The 17,761-nt window shown below is 37.5% G+C and overlaps 1 protein-coding gene across 2 annotated transcripts in view; it reads right to left on the bottom strand.

The window, feature by feature from the left end:
• The window catches only part of LOC149073239 (peripheral plasma membrane protein CASK-like), a 429,829-nt gene that overhangs the window by 267,036 nt on the left and 145,032 nt on the right, over positions 1–17,761 (bottom strand). For both annotated transcript variants that reach the window (XM_089247410.1, XM_089247411.1), the window contains exon 2: positions 3,980–4,092. In XM_089247410.1, coding sequence (XP_089103536.1) covers positions 3,980–4,092 — 113 coding nt within the window. The remainder of the gene's footprint in view (positions 1–3,979; positions 4,093–17,761) is intronic.

Here is a 17,761-nt window from a genome sequence, read left to right as displayed (position 1 = left end):
AGGGAGAAAAAGGATGATTGCTGTACAGTTTATTGTGCTGCTTCTGGCCACGCGAAAAAGAGCGCCTAGATGCATACTTCTAATTAAAAAGTATCCAAATTACGTGTAGTACTAAGATGTGGCATTCATGTTGCAAGGGGTTTTGTATAGTTGTTATAAAATAAAAGTGTTAACTTTTTTTATGGACGCCCTGTGCTCAGGGCGACAACTTTGTGTTTGAGTTATTGTCTCTCCTGATGCCAACAAAAGAAAATCCACTTTTAATATCCGCATTTAGTTTGAATATCTCAGCGAATATTGCTATTAGAAACGTGAATTTTTTTTTTGGGGAGAACAAGAACAACTTCAGGAGAAACAAGGCGACAACTTTGTGATTGAGCTTTTGAGCACAGGGTATCCATAAAAAAAGTTGCATTTTTATTTTTATAATTACACAACCCCTCGCAACATGAATGACATATCTGAGTACTACACGTTATTTGGATACTTATTCAAATTGGAATTATGCCCCTAGGATCAACGGTTCGCCAGTAAAATAACATACACTCTATTACCTATGCACCATGTACATAAAAAAAAGAAAAGTATGAATTTTTTTTTTCATATTTTGCAAACGCAACTGCTGAACCTAAAATGGTGATTTTGAACGTTAAGCTATCGGTTAGGCTTACTGCACAAATTCGTTAATGTTGTGTTGATAGAGCATTATTATTTTTGTACTGCGTACAGATAATGTGAAAAATAATTTGGAAAAAAAATAGATTACCCGTATATATCAAGCCCCTACTAGAGAACAAGGCCTCGAAGCTTGTGATGTCACTGAAGTAGGCCATCTCACCTATAGCCATTGGCTATAGCAGGCTGACGAATTCGCCATTTTAACCCCGTTTTCTAGCATATCCAATAGCTATAGGTGAGATGGCCTACTTCAATGACGTCAAAAGCTTCGAGGCCTTGTTCTCTAGCACATGGGCGGAGATGGGGACTGGAGGGGGCCCCCCCAGCGTCGAAGGTGAAGTTGAATGTATTATGCATATATGAATTGATATCATCATCATCGTGCCGCCCCCCCCCAGACTTCCAAGTCTATCTCCGCCTATGTCATGATGCTTAAATTCAATTAGTTATTAATATTTTAAAAGAATTCTTCCGGCAAAACACATGTTAAGTATAGGGAAAAGAGCGGTTTGTTTGGGCCTACTTGTCAGCTCATAGGGTTACCACAACGGCTTCAATTTTCATATAAAAAAAAATCAAATTGTATTTCCAACATACGTTCCTCGTTAGTTTCTTGAAAGGGAAAAGATGTCTTTTTAGGAGTCCCGTTGTGACCAGTGCCGTCTTAACACATGGGCCCACCCGGGCACGGCCCGGGGGGCCTCACAAAAATGAGATTTGGTTGAAATTTTCTAGAATTTACCTGGTAGGGCCTCAGAAAAGCTACTTGGCCCGGGGCCCGTGATGCTCTTAAGACGGCCCTGGTTGTGGCCACACCTTACCAAGGTCAAGGTCGCTCAAGTGAACTGTGTATATGTCGCTGGTCGCTCGAGTGATGTTAAACTGTGCCAAGAGTCATTCAAGTGCTCTGTAAATGTCCTACGAGTCACTTTTAAGTGCTATGCCACCGACCGTTTAATTGTGCGCTGGAATTGTACGGCGGGTCACTCAAGTGATCTGTAAATTTTTACAAAATTAAGTTTGAAGTCGCGGATCACATCAGATCACTCTGAGTGCCACATTTGGCCCGCGGGCCATGGGTTGAGCATGCGTAATGTAACAACAGCACAGTGGTATTGAATGTACCCAATATCTCAAAACGAGGTGTGAAATTTTCAATAGAATTAAAAATTCACAATTCGATAAAAACCTGTCTCTCTCAGAGACGAAAATCCACAAAATGCGTACTTTTACTAGAGATGACGTGATAACGGGAAATTTTAAGTTTTCTCAGAGTTCTATGTAATTTTGTCCCGTAAAATACAGAGTACATGGTCATGAGGTTTCCGACAGAGTTCTGTCTTAAAAGATAGCAACACAAAGTCATTTTGGCGACTTGTTTCAATGATGAAAAAGTATGATTTTTTTCCAAATATGACAAACTGATAAGTCAGTTCATGCTTACGTCACTCCCCCACCAGCCAATCGTGTCACTGTGACTTTTGGGAATTAACGGCTCGTAGCAATAATGACCGTGCACCCCCAGACTTCCAAGTCTATCTCCGCTTATGCTCTAGCAGGTGTTCATCCAGCGCACGATTTTAACTTCAATGGGCCCTAGTCAAAGCGTAAGTTAGTGGGGTTCACCTTGCAACTGGGGTCAAAAATATTTGGTTGTTAAAAAAATTTGCGTTTAAATTTTAGGGCCCCAAATTCATGAGTTTCACGACAAATGCCCCGCTTCCCCTTGTGGAAATCGGTCCCTGTCCGTATCATAACGCAATGCAAAAACGATTTTGGCTCCCTCCAGAATTTTTGTGACGAGCTGCCAGGGGTATTAAAAATGTCTGTATTCACTAAAATTATTCACGTATAATCCTTTTTTAATGCATTTTCTTTTAGCTTAATAATGTTTTGGTGGATTATATCAAATTATAGCAGCTGCATGTCTTTTAAACATTTTCTACATTCAGCCAAATTGGGCTTAAACCGTTTGCATGAAATGGCTTAAAATCTTTCTGAAGAAAAAATACTTAACCTTGTGACTTGTGTAATTCATGCTCACTTTCACCTTATTGTAGTATGATTCTATTTTCAGTTTCATGTTTTCCCTATCCTTGAAATTCATCCTGACATAATCTCTTGTATACAAAGTAATTCGAAATTGTACGTACAAACATTTAGGTGAGGTAGAAAAAACAAAACAGAATCGTATAGGAATGTATGACCGGAAACCCTAACCTGATCAGCTTGAGGGTAAACGAAGATGCAGAAATGACAAGCCATTTAGCGATACTTTACACGAGGACAGTACGTGTTCACGCTAACTTTCACAACAAGTGCTCAAAGTTCTTACCATTCACGTCGCAAGAATCTCCGTCGCAGCTGCAAACATCCGCGAAATGCCGTGGGGTTGAAAGGGTTCGACAAACAATGCATCGCCGTTGTGAAGCGTGAATAACTGAATGGTGAGAACTTCGAGCACATGTTGTGAAACTTAACGTGTACACGCTGTACTCGTGCAAAGTATCGCTAGATAAAGAGTGTTTCCACCCATTATTGGCTTATCATTTCTGCATCTTTGTTAATCCTCCGGCTGATCAGGTTGATGTTTCCGGTCATACACATTCCTATGTGATTCTATTTTGTTTGTGTTTTCTACCTCCCCTAAAAGTTTGTACGTTGAGTTTTGAATCACCCTGTACATATCAATTGAAAATACAATCCGTAAATTTTTAATTTATGTTAACAATTGCAATTAATATAATTTTTTAAAATCAATTAGATGTACTTAGATTTACACAGATATTAGACTGAATAACTCAAACATTCGGCCAAACGGAATACTCGGCAAAAGAGCCGGATAGGCCGAATACCGAATATTCGTTCCATCTCTAAAATACAGTCAAACCTCGTTAGTGCGTCACCCGGTTATCACGTCACTCCGCTTACCGGATCACTTTTTGGAAGTCCCGATTATCCTCATGCAGGAATTGGCACAGCTATGGCTTACTCCGTTTAACGAGTCACTCTGCTTATCAAGTCATATTTTTGCTCTCCCAAGAGTGACTCATTAACGAGGTTTGACTGTACATGTAGATTTAATAACGAATATTAGGAAATAACTCTATCATCCACAAACTTGAATTTTTAGCAGTTAGATGCGTTGAGCATCTAGTTAAAACACACTATACTTATAATATACAGGGCTGCAACCAGAGTCTCCAGCTTGCAATGTATTAGGGATGTTTTCACATTGCTTCATATTTGGTTGCATTTTAAAAAGAAAAATATAACAAAAAAGAATTAGCTAACGACTAACCTTCAGTACCAAGACCAGGGTAGGATGTAAATTTGGCTACATCAACAATTTTTACAGCAAACTGTTGGCCCGTGGCTTTATGAATGCACCTTCTCACTAAGCTAAATGGCCCCCTAAAAAAAAGACAACATAATTGAAAAAAACATAATTTACTGTCATCAAATACAACTTCAAAAGTATGTGTGTTATTAGTACAGCACATGCACAACTACATTACTATACATATATATACTGTATTTTAGGCCGGGACCTGACTGCGGCGCGGTTGCAGGCGGTTGAGGTTGGGGGAAGGCATCTATAGTTTTATTCCGTCAGCGCACAGATGCAACCGCTGACGGCGGTTTTTTCAACCGAGAAAATCCACATTTTTTGGACGGTTGGGGTAACCGTGAAGCTGCCATCATCTAATTGAAAAGGTTTGAACACCCTGATTACGTTTCGGCTGGACTCGCGGTTGCTGTCTTCCATTGCCTATTAAGTGGTTTGACAAGGAGGGTGATTGGATTTCGGATGCACTGGACAAAGGAATTGCTCTTCTCAGGTTGCCATAAAAATGAGGGGAAAAGACAAATTCGAGGAACTGAATGGTGAAGTTCCATTCGAGAGAAACTAATTCTTTGTTTGGCGCTCTTGCACCGATAACAATAAACGAAAACGAAGAAAAAATTAAATTTTTCTAACCAATGAATTTTTTTTGTTTTCCTACATGAGCATACATTAAAACTCGGTCATAATGACATTCACAAAGTAACGTGATTACGCTAAAACCGAGATATATATTTTAAAATACTTGAATGAAATGCATTGGATCCCGATTATAACGTTTTAGAAAAAAACCAATTAGTACCTCATCCAAAAAAGTACAAATTACTAGGGGGGCCCAACCACACATTTGTAATAAATTCATAAATTATCAGAAGTAAAAATAGACATCTGACGAAAGAACTTTTTATATTTGCAAATTCCGTATCAAACTTTGGAAACATTCATTAAAAACATAAGTATGAACCTGGGGGGGGGGGGATATGTCCCTGAGAGAGATGCATCATGTGTTTTGCTTTCATTATTCTGTCTTTTTGGTGTTTATTTTTGTATCGCATATGAAATGAGCCTGTCTATCTGTTTTTTTTTGCAATGAAAGAAAAAACCGTCTAGACAAAACGTTGTATACGGGTAATATCAAAGAGTGCACTAAGACAATTTTCACACCTATCGTTCTTTTCAATCAGTTTGATTTATATGCACACACAAAGCCGCAACTAGGGAGAGCGGGTCCATTGTACAGGGTGCTAAACTAGAAGGGGCGCCGAATTACCCCTTCAACCACTCCTGCTAACTTCTCCCTACACGGGGACGACAAAAGCTTACTTGCTCCAGTTAAAAAAATATCCAGCTGGCGGCCCTGTATGTATCGTAAACATTGCAAAATACATACTGATGTACAGGGCCACAACGACATGCGTGGCAAACACGCGTTTTGGCGTCCACTTTCAATATTGAAGGTGAGATGAAAGGATTACATTTGCGCACCTCTCTACCTCGGAGTTCGGGGCATTAGCCAGTGCCGTCTTAACGTATGGGCCCACCCGGGGCCTCAAGAGAAGAGGGGCCTCACAAAAATGAGATCCGATTGAAATTTTCTAGGATTTACCGGGTAGGGCCTCCGAAAAACCACTTGGCCCGGGGGCCCATGATACTCTTACGATGGCTATACTCTTACATGGCGATACATCAGTCCCGCCCGCTCCTCCCTAGTTGCGGCCCTGATGCCGTATGTACAGGGTGTCACGCGGGCCGGTGTAGCAAGTTCGGCTGGGCGGCAAATTTTAGTAATTCGTGGTCAGGAACTTTATAACGTGAAAAAGACAGAGCAATTCGAATAGACAGCACGTGGCAAAGCCATAAATCTGTCTGCAAACGGATTTAGAAAAAAGAATTTAAAGCATTTAAATGATTTCTTAAGAAGGACATTACGTTCCCTTCGTGTTCATCGCTCCATCTAGAAAAAAATCATCTGATAACTGATCGGGAAAAATGATAAACGAAGTTTTTTCGTTATCACAGTTCTTTGTGTTCAAATCAGAACGAATCCAATACTGATCCCATTGATGGATGTTCTTAGTATAATTATACAGCGTTATATCATGATTGAATAAATTTGAAAAAATTTAAATTAAAAGAAAATATGGTCCAGTGGTTGCATTTTTTTAGGCAATGGCCCTTCGCACCATATTTTCTTCTCGTGCTCCCCCCATTATTCCCCAGGACCTTCTACACTCATCCAAGAGCAAGACCCTTTCTCTTTGTTGAATTGAATTTAATCAAAGCGAAATTTATTGCACAAATATATATATAAAAAAATGTCGGTCGCCTGAACTCCCTGGGACATGTGCGGATCCATAAACGGGGGATCGATCCCTCGCTAACACCGAGTTGTCTCGGAACAGTAGGACATTTGTCGCCCCCGCTAATTTAAAATTTGATAATTTTATAATGATGTTCTTTGTTCCCACCTGAAACTGCCACGCCTCCACCAGTTCCGGCCCTTATTCTTATCACCAAAAATGCTTGTTTAGGTGTCTTATATTACCTCTTGAAGTTTGTCCCATGAATTCAGAATCACCCTATATATTTTAGGGGAAACAGTGAAGGTAATGTAATGATCCAGCGTTTATTATATAAACGGTTAGTTGGGGGCCCATTGTGTGGTTGTACAGCTGTGCGGGGTGACCACACTCCTTATGTTAGTGTTTCTCAAAGTGTGCGTCACGCTGTCCATATTGATATGTGTGCCTATTCAATGTCATGGAAGTGGTTCTTTTCAAGACTATTCTGGGGAGCCGCCGATAAACAATCACCAAGGCAGGGAAGCCGTGGCTGACAAAAGTTTGAGAGCTACCTTAGACCGGACCATTCCGGAGATGTGTTTCATGTTTTTGCTGTTTTAGATTTGCATATCGCAAAAAAAAATAAAAATCGCACCCTGTCTATTTTGTCAAGCTGTCTCAAAGAATGAGGTATCTGTGCAAACATTTTTATCACAATGAAGCAAATTATCTCAATTTTCTGTGTATAGCCAACGCTCAAGGCTGTTTCTACAGCCTGGAACAACACTTTGACCACTCGATCAAAGTATTGTTCTGCCCCCCCCCCCGGCTGGAGGTGCCACCCATTAATTTACATTATCATAGCACCAGATCTCATTATATAATGAAATCATGGAGGCCGCTTATGCTCCTGAAAATCCGGACTGACCCTGCGTTAAGACAGACCTGTCGGCATTGTTTGTTGTATTGCCCGCTAGAAATAAAAAAGTAATTGAAATTAACAAAAATTGTTTTATAGCCCGCACTAGTATTTTTTAGTAACTGGTAGTACTTTACTATTTTTTCAGCTCTTTCATTGTCTAATCTATTCCGGAGCTTGTTTTGAACAAACCAAAAAGTTTAAAAAAGACGCTCGACTGATGCTGAGCTAGTAGGCGAAGAATTTAATAGTGCCATATATACTCAAAAAAAAACCTTGGTCCAAAAAAGACCCGTCGTTTTTTCAGCCATTATTTTCCACTTCGATGGAGTCAATAGATTAGTGACGCTTGGGAGTAACATAACATAAGGGAGTAACTTGTAAGCTAAGATCAAATACCTGTACCAGTTGCGGTTTTTTATAATTATTTGTGATCCTTTTTCAAATAGTTTAGCATTTTTAAATTTAATGAAACAGGAATATTCTTCAAAATCTTTGAAGTGAGAAATTCAAGAAAAAGAGAAGAAAATTACTTCAACTCCTGAATTAGATACTCCTGGGTTAGATTAAGAAAGCAAAAAAAAACCCCAATGGTTCTGGTTATATAATGGATCAGGACACTTTGTGATACCTTTTTTCTACAGGGCTTTAAAAATTTGAAAAAAAAAATTCAGGCACCAGCCAAATTTCTTAGAATCCGAGCTTGGTTCCCCCCCCCCCCCCAAAAGAAAAAGAACGGTTCTGAATAATGTTTATTCATACACATTTTCATATTGAAAGACACACTGCCATGACATCAGAAATTTTTTTGTCATTCTTAGACTCTAACCTATCTGTTACACATAGAAAATTTCAAGTGCCAATGCTAATTTTCCATTCGCCATGATGGCTTAGCGCCCTGGATTTAACAAGGCTTGTCTTTTCGTTTATAAATATTGCGTTATTTTCTAAATTGAAAAAGTGAAAATAATTTAGGATCTATATTTTCAAGAGATTATGAAATCCTGCTCTATATTTTTCTCCATTAACCATCAAACTGTGTATATAGTTGAAAATATACCTCTGTGTAAAAAAGAAAAATCTTTTTCCCCAAATCGCTAATCATGAGTGATTCAGCAGCCTACTAACTTATCTAATCATGTTAGAAGGAATTCAAGGGTTAAATTAATATTTTCAAGTATTGCCTAAACAGCATATTGTATATTACAATAAGTACTGTATTGTATATAGGTGCACTATAAAAGTAATTGTAAATGCAATAGAATGTCTATAAAGTAGAATTAAAGTATAACTTTTTTTATCATAGGGTAGTAACATTAAAAAAAATCCCGTAAATGTTCACCAAAAACCTACCTGTTTTTTTTTTTTTAAATTTTGAATTCAACTCTTCATGACTGAATTTTCATTGTCAAAATTCATTTATATTGACACAATCTTCTTGCCAGTTTCACATGTAACCTTAAGGTTCAAATATTGTTCAGAAATACGCGCACACCGCGCGTGTGAATAATTATTACCCGGTAGGGGTAGGAATGTCAATTTTATTAATCAAATATATAATTTAACGTGCACCAAAAGTGTATATTCAGACATAATAAAGGGTGCACACATGAATATACATATCTAAGTTAGATATATTCAATTCGTGGGAAAAAAAGTTAAATTTTCCCCAATTTGCACATAAAACCCAGGTTTTTGCAACCCTGGTTTGTAGATGCAATATTCGCCTAGATATATGAATTCGAAATTACTGAAAACGAAGGAAAGAACACAGCATATGAAGCGTAGAAAAAGCTTGTCCGTTAGTTTGAGGTTCTTTCATTCAAATACAAATACAACGCCACAACAGGCAAATTGCCCAACGAGGTGGCTGACTTAAGAACATCATGGACCCCCGAGCCCTTTTTTACCCTACCTACGAGCCCTACCTACTACTGCTACACCACACATGCACCCCGCCCACAACCCCCCGTGGAACCCCCCAACGAATTGGTACATGCGGGAATGTGTGTGTACGTGTAGTGAAACCTGACGTGAAGTTTGTTCCTGTGTAATGCTTGTTATGTGTCGTGCTGCCATCTGCCACCAGTTTTTTTTCTAACTATGAGTGAAGTGTTATGATTGAATGATTTATCGTTGTAGGACTGTTGCTCTCTGCAGAGACTTTTTAACGGGGAGATCGGCTCGCATTTGCGCCTTGAAGTTGGAAACCACAGAAAACCAACTTCAGCCGACCACCACTGTGGGGTTCGAACCCGGATCCTCGCATCGCGAGTCCGTCACTATAACCACTCGACCACCACAGTGGTCGTTCATTTCGGTAATTTTCGAATTTTCGGTAATTTTTGAATTCAAATACATAAGCGAATATTGCTCTTAAAAAACAAACATGGATTTTTTAATTCAAAATCAAAGTTTTTTCACTATAAAAGTTTGATAAAAGTTCGTTTATAAAACTTGTAAAATTCAACCAATAGGCGGATCAGTTAAGTTCACTCGAATGTAACAGATGTGCTTATTGGTTACATTTTTGTAATACCGCCTTAGGCCGAGATTACACTATAAAAGTTTTATAAAAGTCCTTTTATAAAACTTAAAAAATTCAACCAACAAGCTTATTGGTTGCATTTGCTCGAATGTAACCTATGAGCTTTATTGGTTGGATTTTTTGAGTTTGATAAAAATTATTTTATAAAACTTGAAAAATGTAACCAATAACATCATTAGTTGCATTTTCTCGAATGTAACCGATATGCTTATTGGTTGGATTTCTCAAGTTTGATAAAAGATCTTTTACGCAAAACTTGGAAAAAACAACCAATAAGCCTGTTGATTACATTCGCTCGAATGTAACCGAAACGCTCATTGGTTGCATTTTTTTAAGTTTTGTAAAATAATTTTTCTAAAACTTTTATAGTGTAATCCCGGCCTTACGATTGCGTAAAAATATGAAAAGTGCACACGCACATAAAAGGGGAAAAAAAACTGGTTTGCTTTTTCTCGATTTCTCTTTTGAGTTATACTTAAGCTTCGGAGTTAAAAGCATCTACGAGGATTTGGTAATACCAGGGCCGTCTCAAGAGCGCCAGGGACGGATCTAGAGCTCGCTGTTGGGAGGGGTGATGCAACAAATTGTTGCGTATGGGATGGCCATACGTTCCGCATTTTGTCACGTATTTTTCTGGGACAGTCCTAGTGACTGGTGATCATCCCGATCCGCCTCCCTCATAGATCCGAGCCATGGGCCCCCAGGCAACACCTTCTATAGCAGAAAGCCTCCGCGCGAACTCAAGTCGTCAATTTCACCTGTAGTCATTGGATAAAGATATCGCATACGTCGGCCTGCTATATCCAATTGCTACAGGTGAAATGGTCGACATCAGTAGCTTCGCGCGGAGGCTTTCTGCTATAGAAGGTTGTTGTGAATCATGTTGCCCCGGGGCCAAGTGAGACCCTACATGGCGAATTCTCGGAAAAAATTCAACTACGTCTTATTTTTCTGAGGCCCCTCTTCTTTTGTGCCAACACCACGTATAGAAGGCCTTCGCACGAAGCTTGTGACGTCACTGCAGAAGGCCATCTCACCTATTAGTTATGGGTCAAATCAAAAAACTGTGAAACACTTTTCCATATTAATTTTTCACAAGGAATCATGTGTGTAATTATTGGGCGGTCGGTAGTTACCACCCTGTATAAAGTATATGTACCGACGTTATTATCATCTTGCTTTTCCAGTCTTTCAAGTCTATCTCCACTAATCTTTTGGACATGAAATTTTCCTTTCGGTTTGAGAATAAAGAAAAAATATCGCTCTATTTTTTCTACTAGATCATCTACAGAGATTAAAAAAAAATTTTTTTTTTTGAATAGCCCATGGTGTTATATATTTCTAAGCATTTACTTCTCCTCCTAGATGGCACCACACAGTCTAAGGGTGGTACGATTAGTTTTAGTTTTAAACTGTTTTTTTGGTTGTTGCTTGAGGACGCAAACGAAGCGGTCGCCCTCGTTTTCTTTCTCCGGTTTTTGTTGCTGCAACTGTTTTAAAAAGCAGCAAAGATGCTTTATATTTTTGTGAACGTATATGTTGTTATTTAGTGTCAAAGCATATTAAACAAGATATTTTAAAGAAGTATGAGTTCTCTTGATGAATCCTTTACTCAGCGGAGAGACAACTTCAGCTGGAGAAAAATGCAAGTTTCTATACTTTTCCTTTTGTTCTGAAGAAGCACAACCGAGAAAATCTCAACAATCTTAAAAAATGTTTTTTCTTAAGTTTATTAGTGGATTAATATCTCGCTCCAGACGGTGTATGGCCTTACCGAGATAATTTTATGTGGGTTATCACACATGGGTTCATCTTTAAAAATTACTGAGTTTTTAAAGATGTTACGTTGTGTGTTTATAACCTTAATGTTTGACGTGTATATTATATGGAAACATTAAAACTATGAATGTTTCTCTGTCTAACGATTACTCATGCGTAGATGTAAATTTATATTGGGATACAACGTGTTATGACATCATAACTCTGCCTTCCAGTTGGGGATATGCTTATATATATTCTGCATGAACCGTAACTCTTACAGCGGCAATCCCGAGATACCTCGTCAAACTTGATCTGCTTTATTTTGGTCACCCCGAAGTGTCTCGGGTTCTTAACACGATTCTATTTTTAATGTGGCAGTTATAATGCGGATCAGAAAAGTTTTAAAAACCGCTTTAAAAGGTTAAAAAGCCAACAGCGCTCTGTTCCATTTTACTTCAGAAATATATATTATATTCTATACACAGTTTATACGAAAAAATTCTTGCATGAAGAACAAGACCGATTTCAAAATCAGATACTCGAATCATGCGAACATGAGTGATTTATGTAGTATTTATGGCAAATTCTGCTTCACCGAGGTGAGCAAATTTTACGAAAGCTTTGAGCTTATCACATATAATAACCGGGGAAATTTTCACCAAATACTATTTCTGTTTTCCTCACAATAACCGTCTCTCTTTTATATATATATATATAAAATCCAATAAATTTTCATAACATTTGATACGAAAAATATCAAGCACAGGATTCTGATCGTGATATTATTGATCAATATTTTTCCCATTATGAACTATTCTGCGTGAGGAAGATTTACACCTGGCAATTTTTCCGTTCCATGGGATATTTATTTTTGTCACACGTATGAGCATCAATTTGTCAAATTTTAAGACATATTTGTTGCATAACTAAAGGTTTCAATCCTTGGTAGGTAATGAATTGTTCATGTAAAAAAGTCAGAAAAATTATTTCTAATTTATAAAAACACAAGGCCACAACAGAATGCCCATGTTGAAAATGGTGTTTTCATGACCATTATTATACAGTACCTGCGTTCAAAATTCATGATTATATAAAATAACTAATGAACATAGGGAAGAAAAATTACCGTAATTAAAAATACGTAAATTCTCGATTCGTTCTACAGAGAATATCGTATTTCCTTTTGGACGAGTCGATTGCGGTAAAATCAACAGCTACGAAAGCTAAGTAAATAAAAATACAGGGTGTCTCGTAAATAGAGGTACAAACTTTTTAAGGGGAGGTAGAGAACATCAAAAGGATTGAGAATTGCATAGGAACCCATGACCGGAAACGTCACCTTACGTCACTAGGTGGCGCTGTTCATGACAGCGCAGGAGTGGAAATATCAAAGCGCTTGCAGAGATGGATGGATTGCAGTATGGGATTTTTTCTCATTCTAGCAGTAGTCGCCGTAGGAGCAGCATGCAATGATTGATATACGAACAGGGAGCTTGCAGAACAAAAATGAGAAAAAATCACATTTCTCCACCACCTAGCGAAGTACGATGACATTTTCGGTTATGGGTTCCTATGCATTTCTCAATCCTTTTGATGTTCTCTACCTCCCTCTTAAAGTTTGTACCTATATTTACGGGACACCCGTATTTCCAAACTAATAAAATGGCCATTGTCGTAACTCTCAAGTTATTCACATTTTCTTGCGACGATAAAAACATCCGGATTTCATGATGCGGATTATATGTTGCGTCTTATCTGCAGATTTTAGGTTGGAACAGAAATACGCAAAAATATTAAAAAAATAATAATTTTTTTAAATATTCAAAGTTGTCATGAGAGAGAATTTGTGAAAGAAAAATCGTCATTTTTTTTCCTACAAAGAAGGACAAACCCCTTTCATTCCTTGGCTTCAATATTGATAACTGAAATTTTTCACATGCTCGTATTATACTCCATCTCCCCCCCTCACGCTTCTACGAACCCTTCCTTGCCCTCTCTCTCCTCCCAAATCCCCTCGGTGCCTCCTTTAGGCACTCCCTCGAGCAATCCCTCCGTCCACACAACCTCCAAGTAAAAAATAATACCTTTCAATTGGGAACTATTAACACTCGCAGCCTAAAAAATAAAACAGATTTTCTTGAATAATTCCTACTCATCGATAATCCCCATTTTCTTGTAGTTACAGAATCATGGCTACATAATACAATCACTAATTCTGAAATTTTGCCACCTGAATATAATGCTTTTTGAAAAGACAAACTCTCTGGGGGAGGGGGCTTATTTATTTTCAAAAATTCTATCCCTTTAACTGAAATTCTATTAGATTCCCACCTCGAAATTGTTGGAGCCAAATGGCTTCAACCCAACTGTTCCCCACTTGCCATCTTTACTGTCTATTTAGGACCGGAGGTAGTAAATTGTATCACAATTGACACGTTTAAAAAGAAATACGATAAACATGTTGGGGTAAATCGAGAAGCTATCCATTCTTAGAATAAGACAACCATAAGTATTCTTTATGGGCTTTGTATAATATTTTATCATGTGTATATATTGTTTATAATTTGTGTTAATTGCATTTTTAATTGGGTTGCTGTATTTTTGAAATATATGACAACCATATTTTTATGGGCATCTTTTTATCAGCCACCTCGTTGGGCATTTTGTCTGTTGTGGCGTTATATTTGTATTTGTATTTGTATTTGTATTTGTATTTGCCTCCTTCTCCAGACTTCCACCTTTTTGAACAACTGGAAATTATTCTCGAAAAGTTTTACAATACACATTCTATTATCTCCGGAGACTGGAATCTTCCGAATATTGAAGGGAAAAATATGGAATCCCTGTCCGGCAATCACAGAATTAATAAAGTTTTAGATATCTTCCTTAAATTTAAGTTGGTCCAATCCATCTCAGAACCCACAAGAACCACCTTTAACTCCAGCTCTACCTTAGACCTTATCGCTACCTCCAATCGAATTTGAGTCCTTACTACCTCCATCTTTGAGGGTTGCTCAAACCATAATATCCCAGTCATTAATTTTTCTTTCCTCTATTCTATCCCATCCTACAAACTCACCCCTAAACGTAATTTTAACAAAGTAAATTATCCACTTATGCAAAATATTCTTCGCTCTCACCTCAACGATTTCCTATCCATATCCTCTTCTAACAATATTCACACCCTCTGGACTTCCTTTAAATCTATTATAGACGAATGCTTAGCTACAGTCCCAATTAAAAAAGTTTCTTCTTTTAAGTATTTTCTAAGTATTTCTTAATATTTTAAGTATTCTTCTAAGTGTTTTCTTAATTCGTGGATCACCAGAGATAATAAGAGGAATATCCGCCGTATCGCTTTCAAATATAAAACTGACAAATCCAATTCACTTGAATCCGTAATTTCAGCCTCCACCCGAGACCTCAAACCTCATTTCCGCCCAAAAACCAAATACCTCTCTCATTCTCTACCCCACTACTTAAAAACTAATCCAACAAAATTCTGGAGTTTCCTTAAGCCGGGTTTTCCTAGGAGTAAAACTTTTGCGTTGTGTGCAGCGTGAAAACGCTCATTGGTTAAAAACCTGAAATTCAGTTTTTTTTTTTTTTTTTTTTTGACCAATCAGCATTTTTACGCTGCGTGCGCTGTAGAAACCTGCTCCTAGGAAAAACCGGCTTTAGATCTAAATTTGTTGGTCCCACTTCACTCAAGAGAAGTTAAAATAAATATACATCTTCTCCTTCAGAGATGGCTGTCGAATTCAATTGTAGCGTTCAGCTCGGCTTTCTCAAAGACCCCTCCTCTCCCCTCTCCAATACTCATTTTTTGATTTTATCCATAACTCACCCCCAATATCTTTCTCCAAACAGGGCATTCTAAAATTATTGAAAAAACTGAAACCCTATTCTGTTGGCCCCGATGACATCCCAAATTCCATTCTTAAATTCTGTGTTGATGAAGTGTCCGACTATCTTTTAATCCTGTTCAATGTTTCACTAAATACTGCTATCCTCCCGAACGACTCTGGAAAGTCAATAAAATTATTCCTATCCACAAATCAGGTCCACTTTCCAATCCTTTTAACTTTAGGACAATTGCAATCACCTCCTCCTGTTGTAAAAGCTTGAACATATTGTAGCAAAAGAAATCCGTATCCACTTGGACTCCATCAACTTTTTCCCGACAACCAACACGGCTTTCGACAATCTCTCTCTACGTTCTCTCAATTGGCCCTCTTCATCCACGCCCTCTCGGGAGCCCATTCATAAAACCTACAAACTGATATCGTCGTTTTCCTAGATTTCTCGAAAGCCTTTGAAGTTCTCCATGATAAACTTCTCTTTAAAACTTTCCAACCTTGGCCTCAACGTACAATTACTTAATTGGGTGGAAGCTTTCCTAAAACATCGTAAACAGTTTGTCCATTTTGATGATCATAACTGCGCCCCCGTAATGTCTGGGACCCCTCAAGGATCGGTCCTCTACCCATTACTTTTCTTAATTTACATCAATGACCTCCTAGAATCCCTCAATTGCACCACTAGATTATTTGCTGATGACTGTAATTTACCATATCATTCACCATGAATCTGATGAAAACTTCTCCAACATAACCTGGCTTCCATCGTGGACTGGTGTTCTTCATGGCAAAATCCAATCAATATCTCAAAACCGGTTCACGTGAAAGTTACCCGTAAATTACTTCCTCTTGAATACTCGTACTCCATCAATAATTTAACGTTATCCCAAGTTTTTCAAATCAAATACCTTGGTGTCATAATCTCAGAACGAAGTGTCACACGAAGTGTCTTAAACTTTTCTTCCTCCGCCGAAACCTTAAACACTCGGGATATTAGACTACTCTGATGCCAAATTTATATTTCCCCCTTCTTTCTCACGCCGCTGAAATCGAAATCTGGGATCCCCACCTCCAGTAATATAGACAAACTCGAATCAATCCAAAATAAATCCACCCGATTTGCTCACGACTGCTGGTCATCTTTCGTTTCCGTATCCGAACTCAAAAACGAACTTCATCTCCTCCCTCTCTGTACTCTTCGTCTCATTTCTCGATTAACATTGTTATATAAAATTTTCCATGGTCAATTAAACATAGATACTTCTGGTATCTTAGCCAAACCATCCTACATCTCTCGAAGACTAGACAATTCCCTTAAAATAAAACCATTTTGTGCTTTTAAATACAGCTTCTTTCCTCATACCATTGGTCAATGGAACAAACTCCCAAGCTCTATTGTCGAATAGTTACTATTACTAGTTTTTTGTCCGATATCAAACAATATCTTTGTCATTTTCAATCGCATCCTCTTATATAGGCACCAGGGCCAACAATATTGTATATATAAATAAATAATATATATATATATATATATATATACATATATATATATTTACTGATTTATTTATTTTTATTTATTTATTTAAAATACAAAGCTACAGGTTTAAAACCCAATTACAGCTTGTAGTAAAAATAAAAATTAGCACAGAATAGAAAATACAACTACATGATAAAGACAAATAAAAAGTAACAAAAATTATGCAAAATACAAAACTCCACACAAAGATATATATATGACGATGTGTGTGTTGTGTGCGGTCTACACGATAATATTTTTTCCTTAAAGTAGCGAATTATACGCATTCGGGGATTATATGCAGGAAAGTATGGTACCATAGATATAATACTGTATTTAAATTCTACATCTACAATAATCAATATACAGTAATCTCTCGCTATGCGTCTGTGAGACGCATAAGTGAGAATGAGGAAAAAAGTGACCGTGAAAAAACCATACAGTATTATAGCTATTGGCTTTATTCTTAAAACGAAGGAAAATATTTTTTTATCAAAATCATATGAACATACATCATATACCTTGTGATTACAATACCGTCATTATGCCTAAAAGAGGTTTGAAATTTTTATAAACTTTGCGCTTTTTCAACTGTCCCATTGATATCGCAGCCTATTTAATTGAATTCATCATGAAAATATACAGTATGCACAACTTTTAACCGAACTATGGCAATATCTTGGGTTCTATTTATTGAGATATTGGTGATACGATAAATAAGTCATCCATCCAGTTTTTCAAACATTTTCTTTTTTTTACGTATTCGAGTAAACAAATAAACAACGAAATTTTGCAATTTTTCACTATTTCAAAAATTCGTTTCATTCTTTAGACAACATTCATGAGCTGAA

Source organism: Pholcus phalangioides, unplaced genomic scaffold, assembly GCF_987345545.1.
Source record: "Pholcus phalangioides strain wild (caught in Gottingen) unplaced genomic scaffold, Ppha-v1.0 ptg000017l_1, whole genome shotgun sequence".
NCBI classification, from domain to species: Eukaryota; Metazoa; Arthropoda; class Arachnida; order Araneae; family Pholcidae; genus Pholcus; species Pholcus phalangioides.
This window is presented reverse-complemented; position numbering and strand designations above follow the sequence as displayed.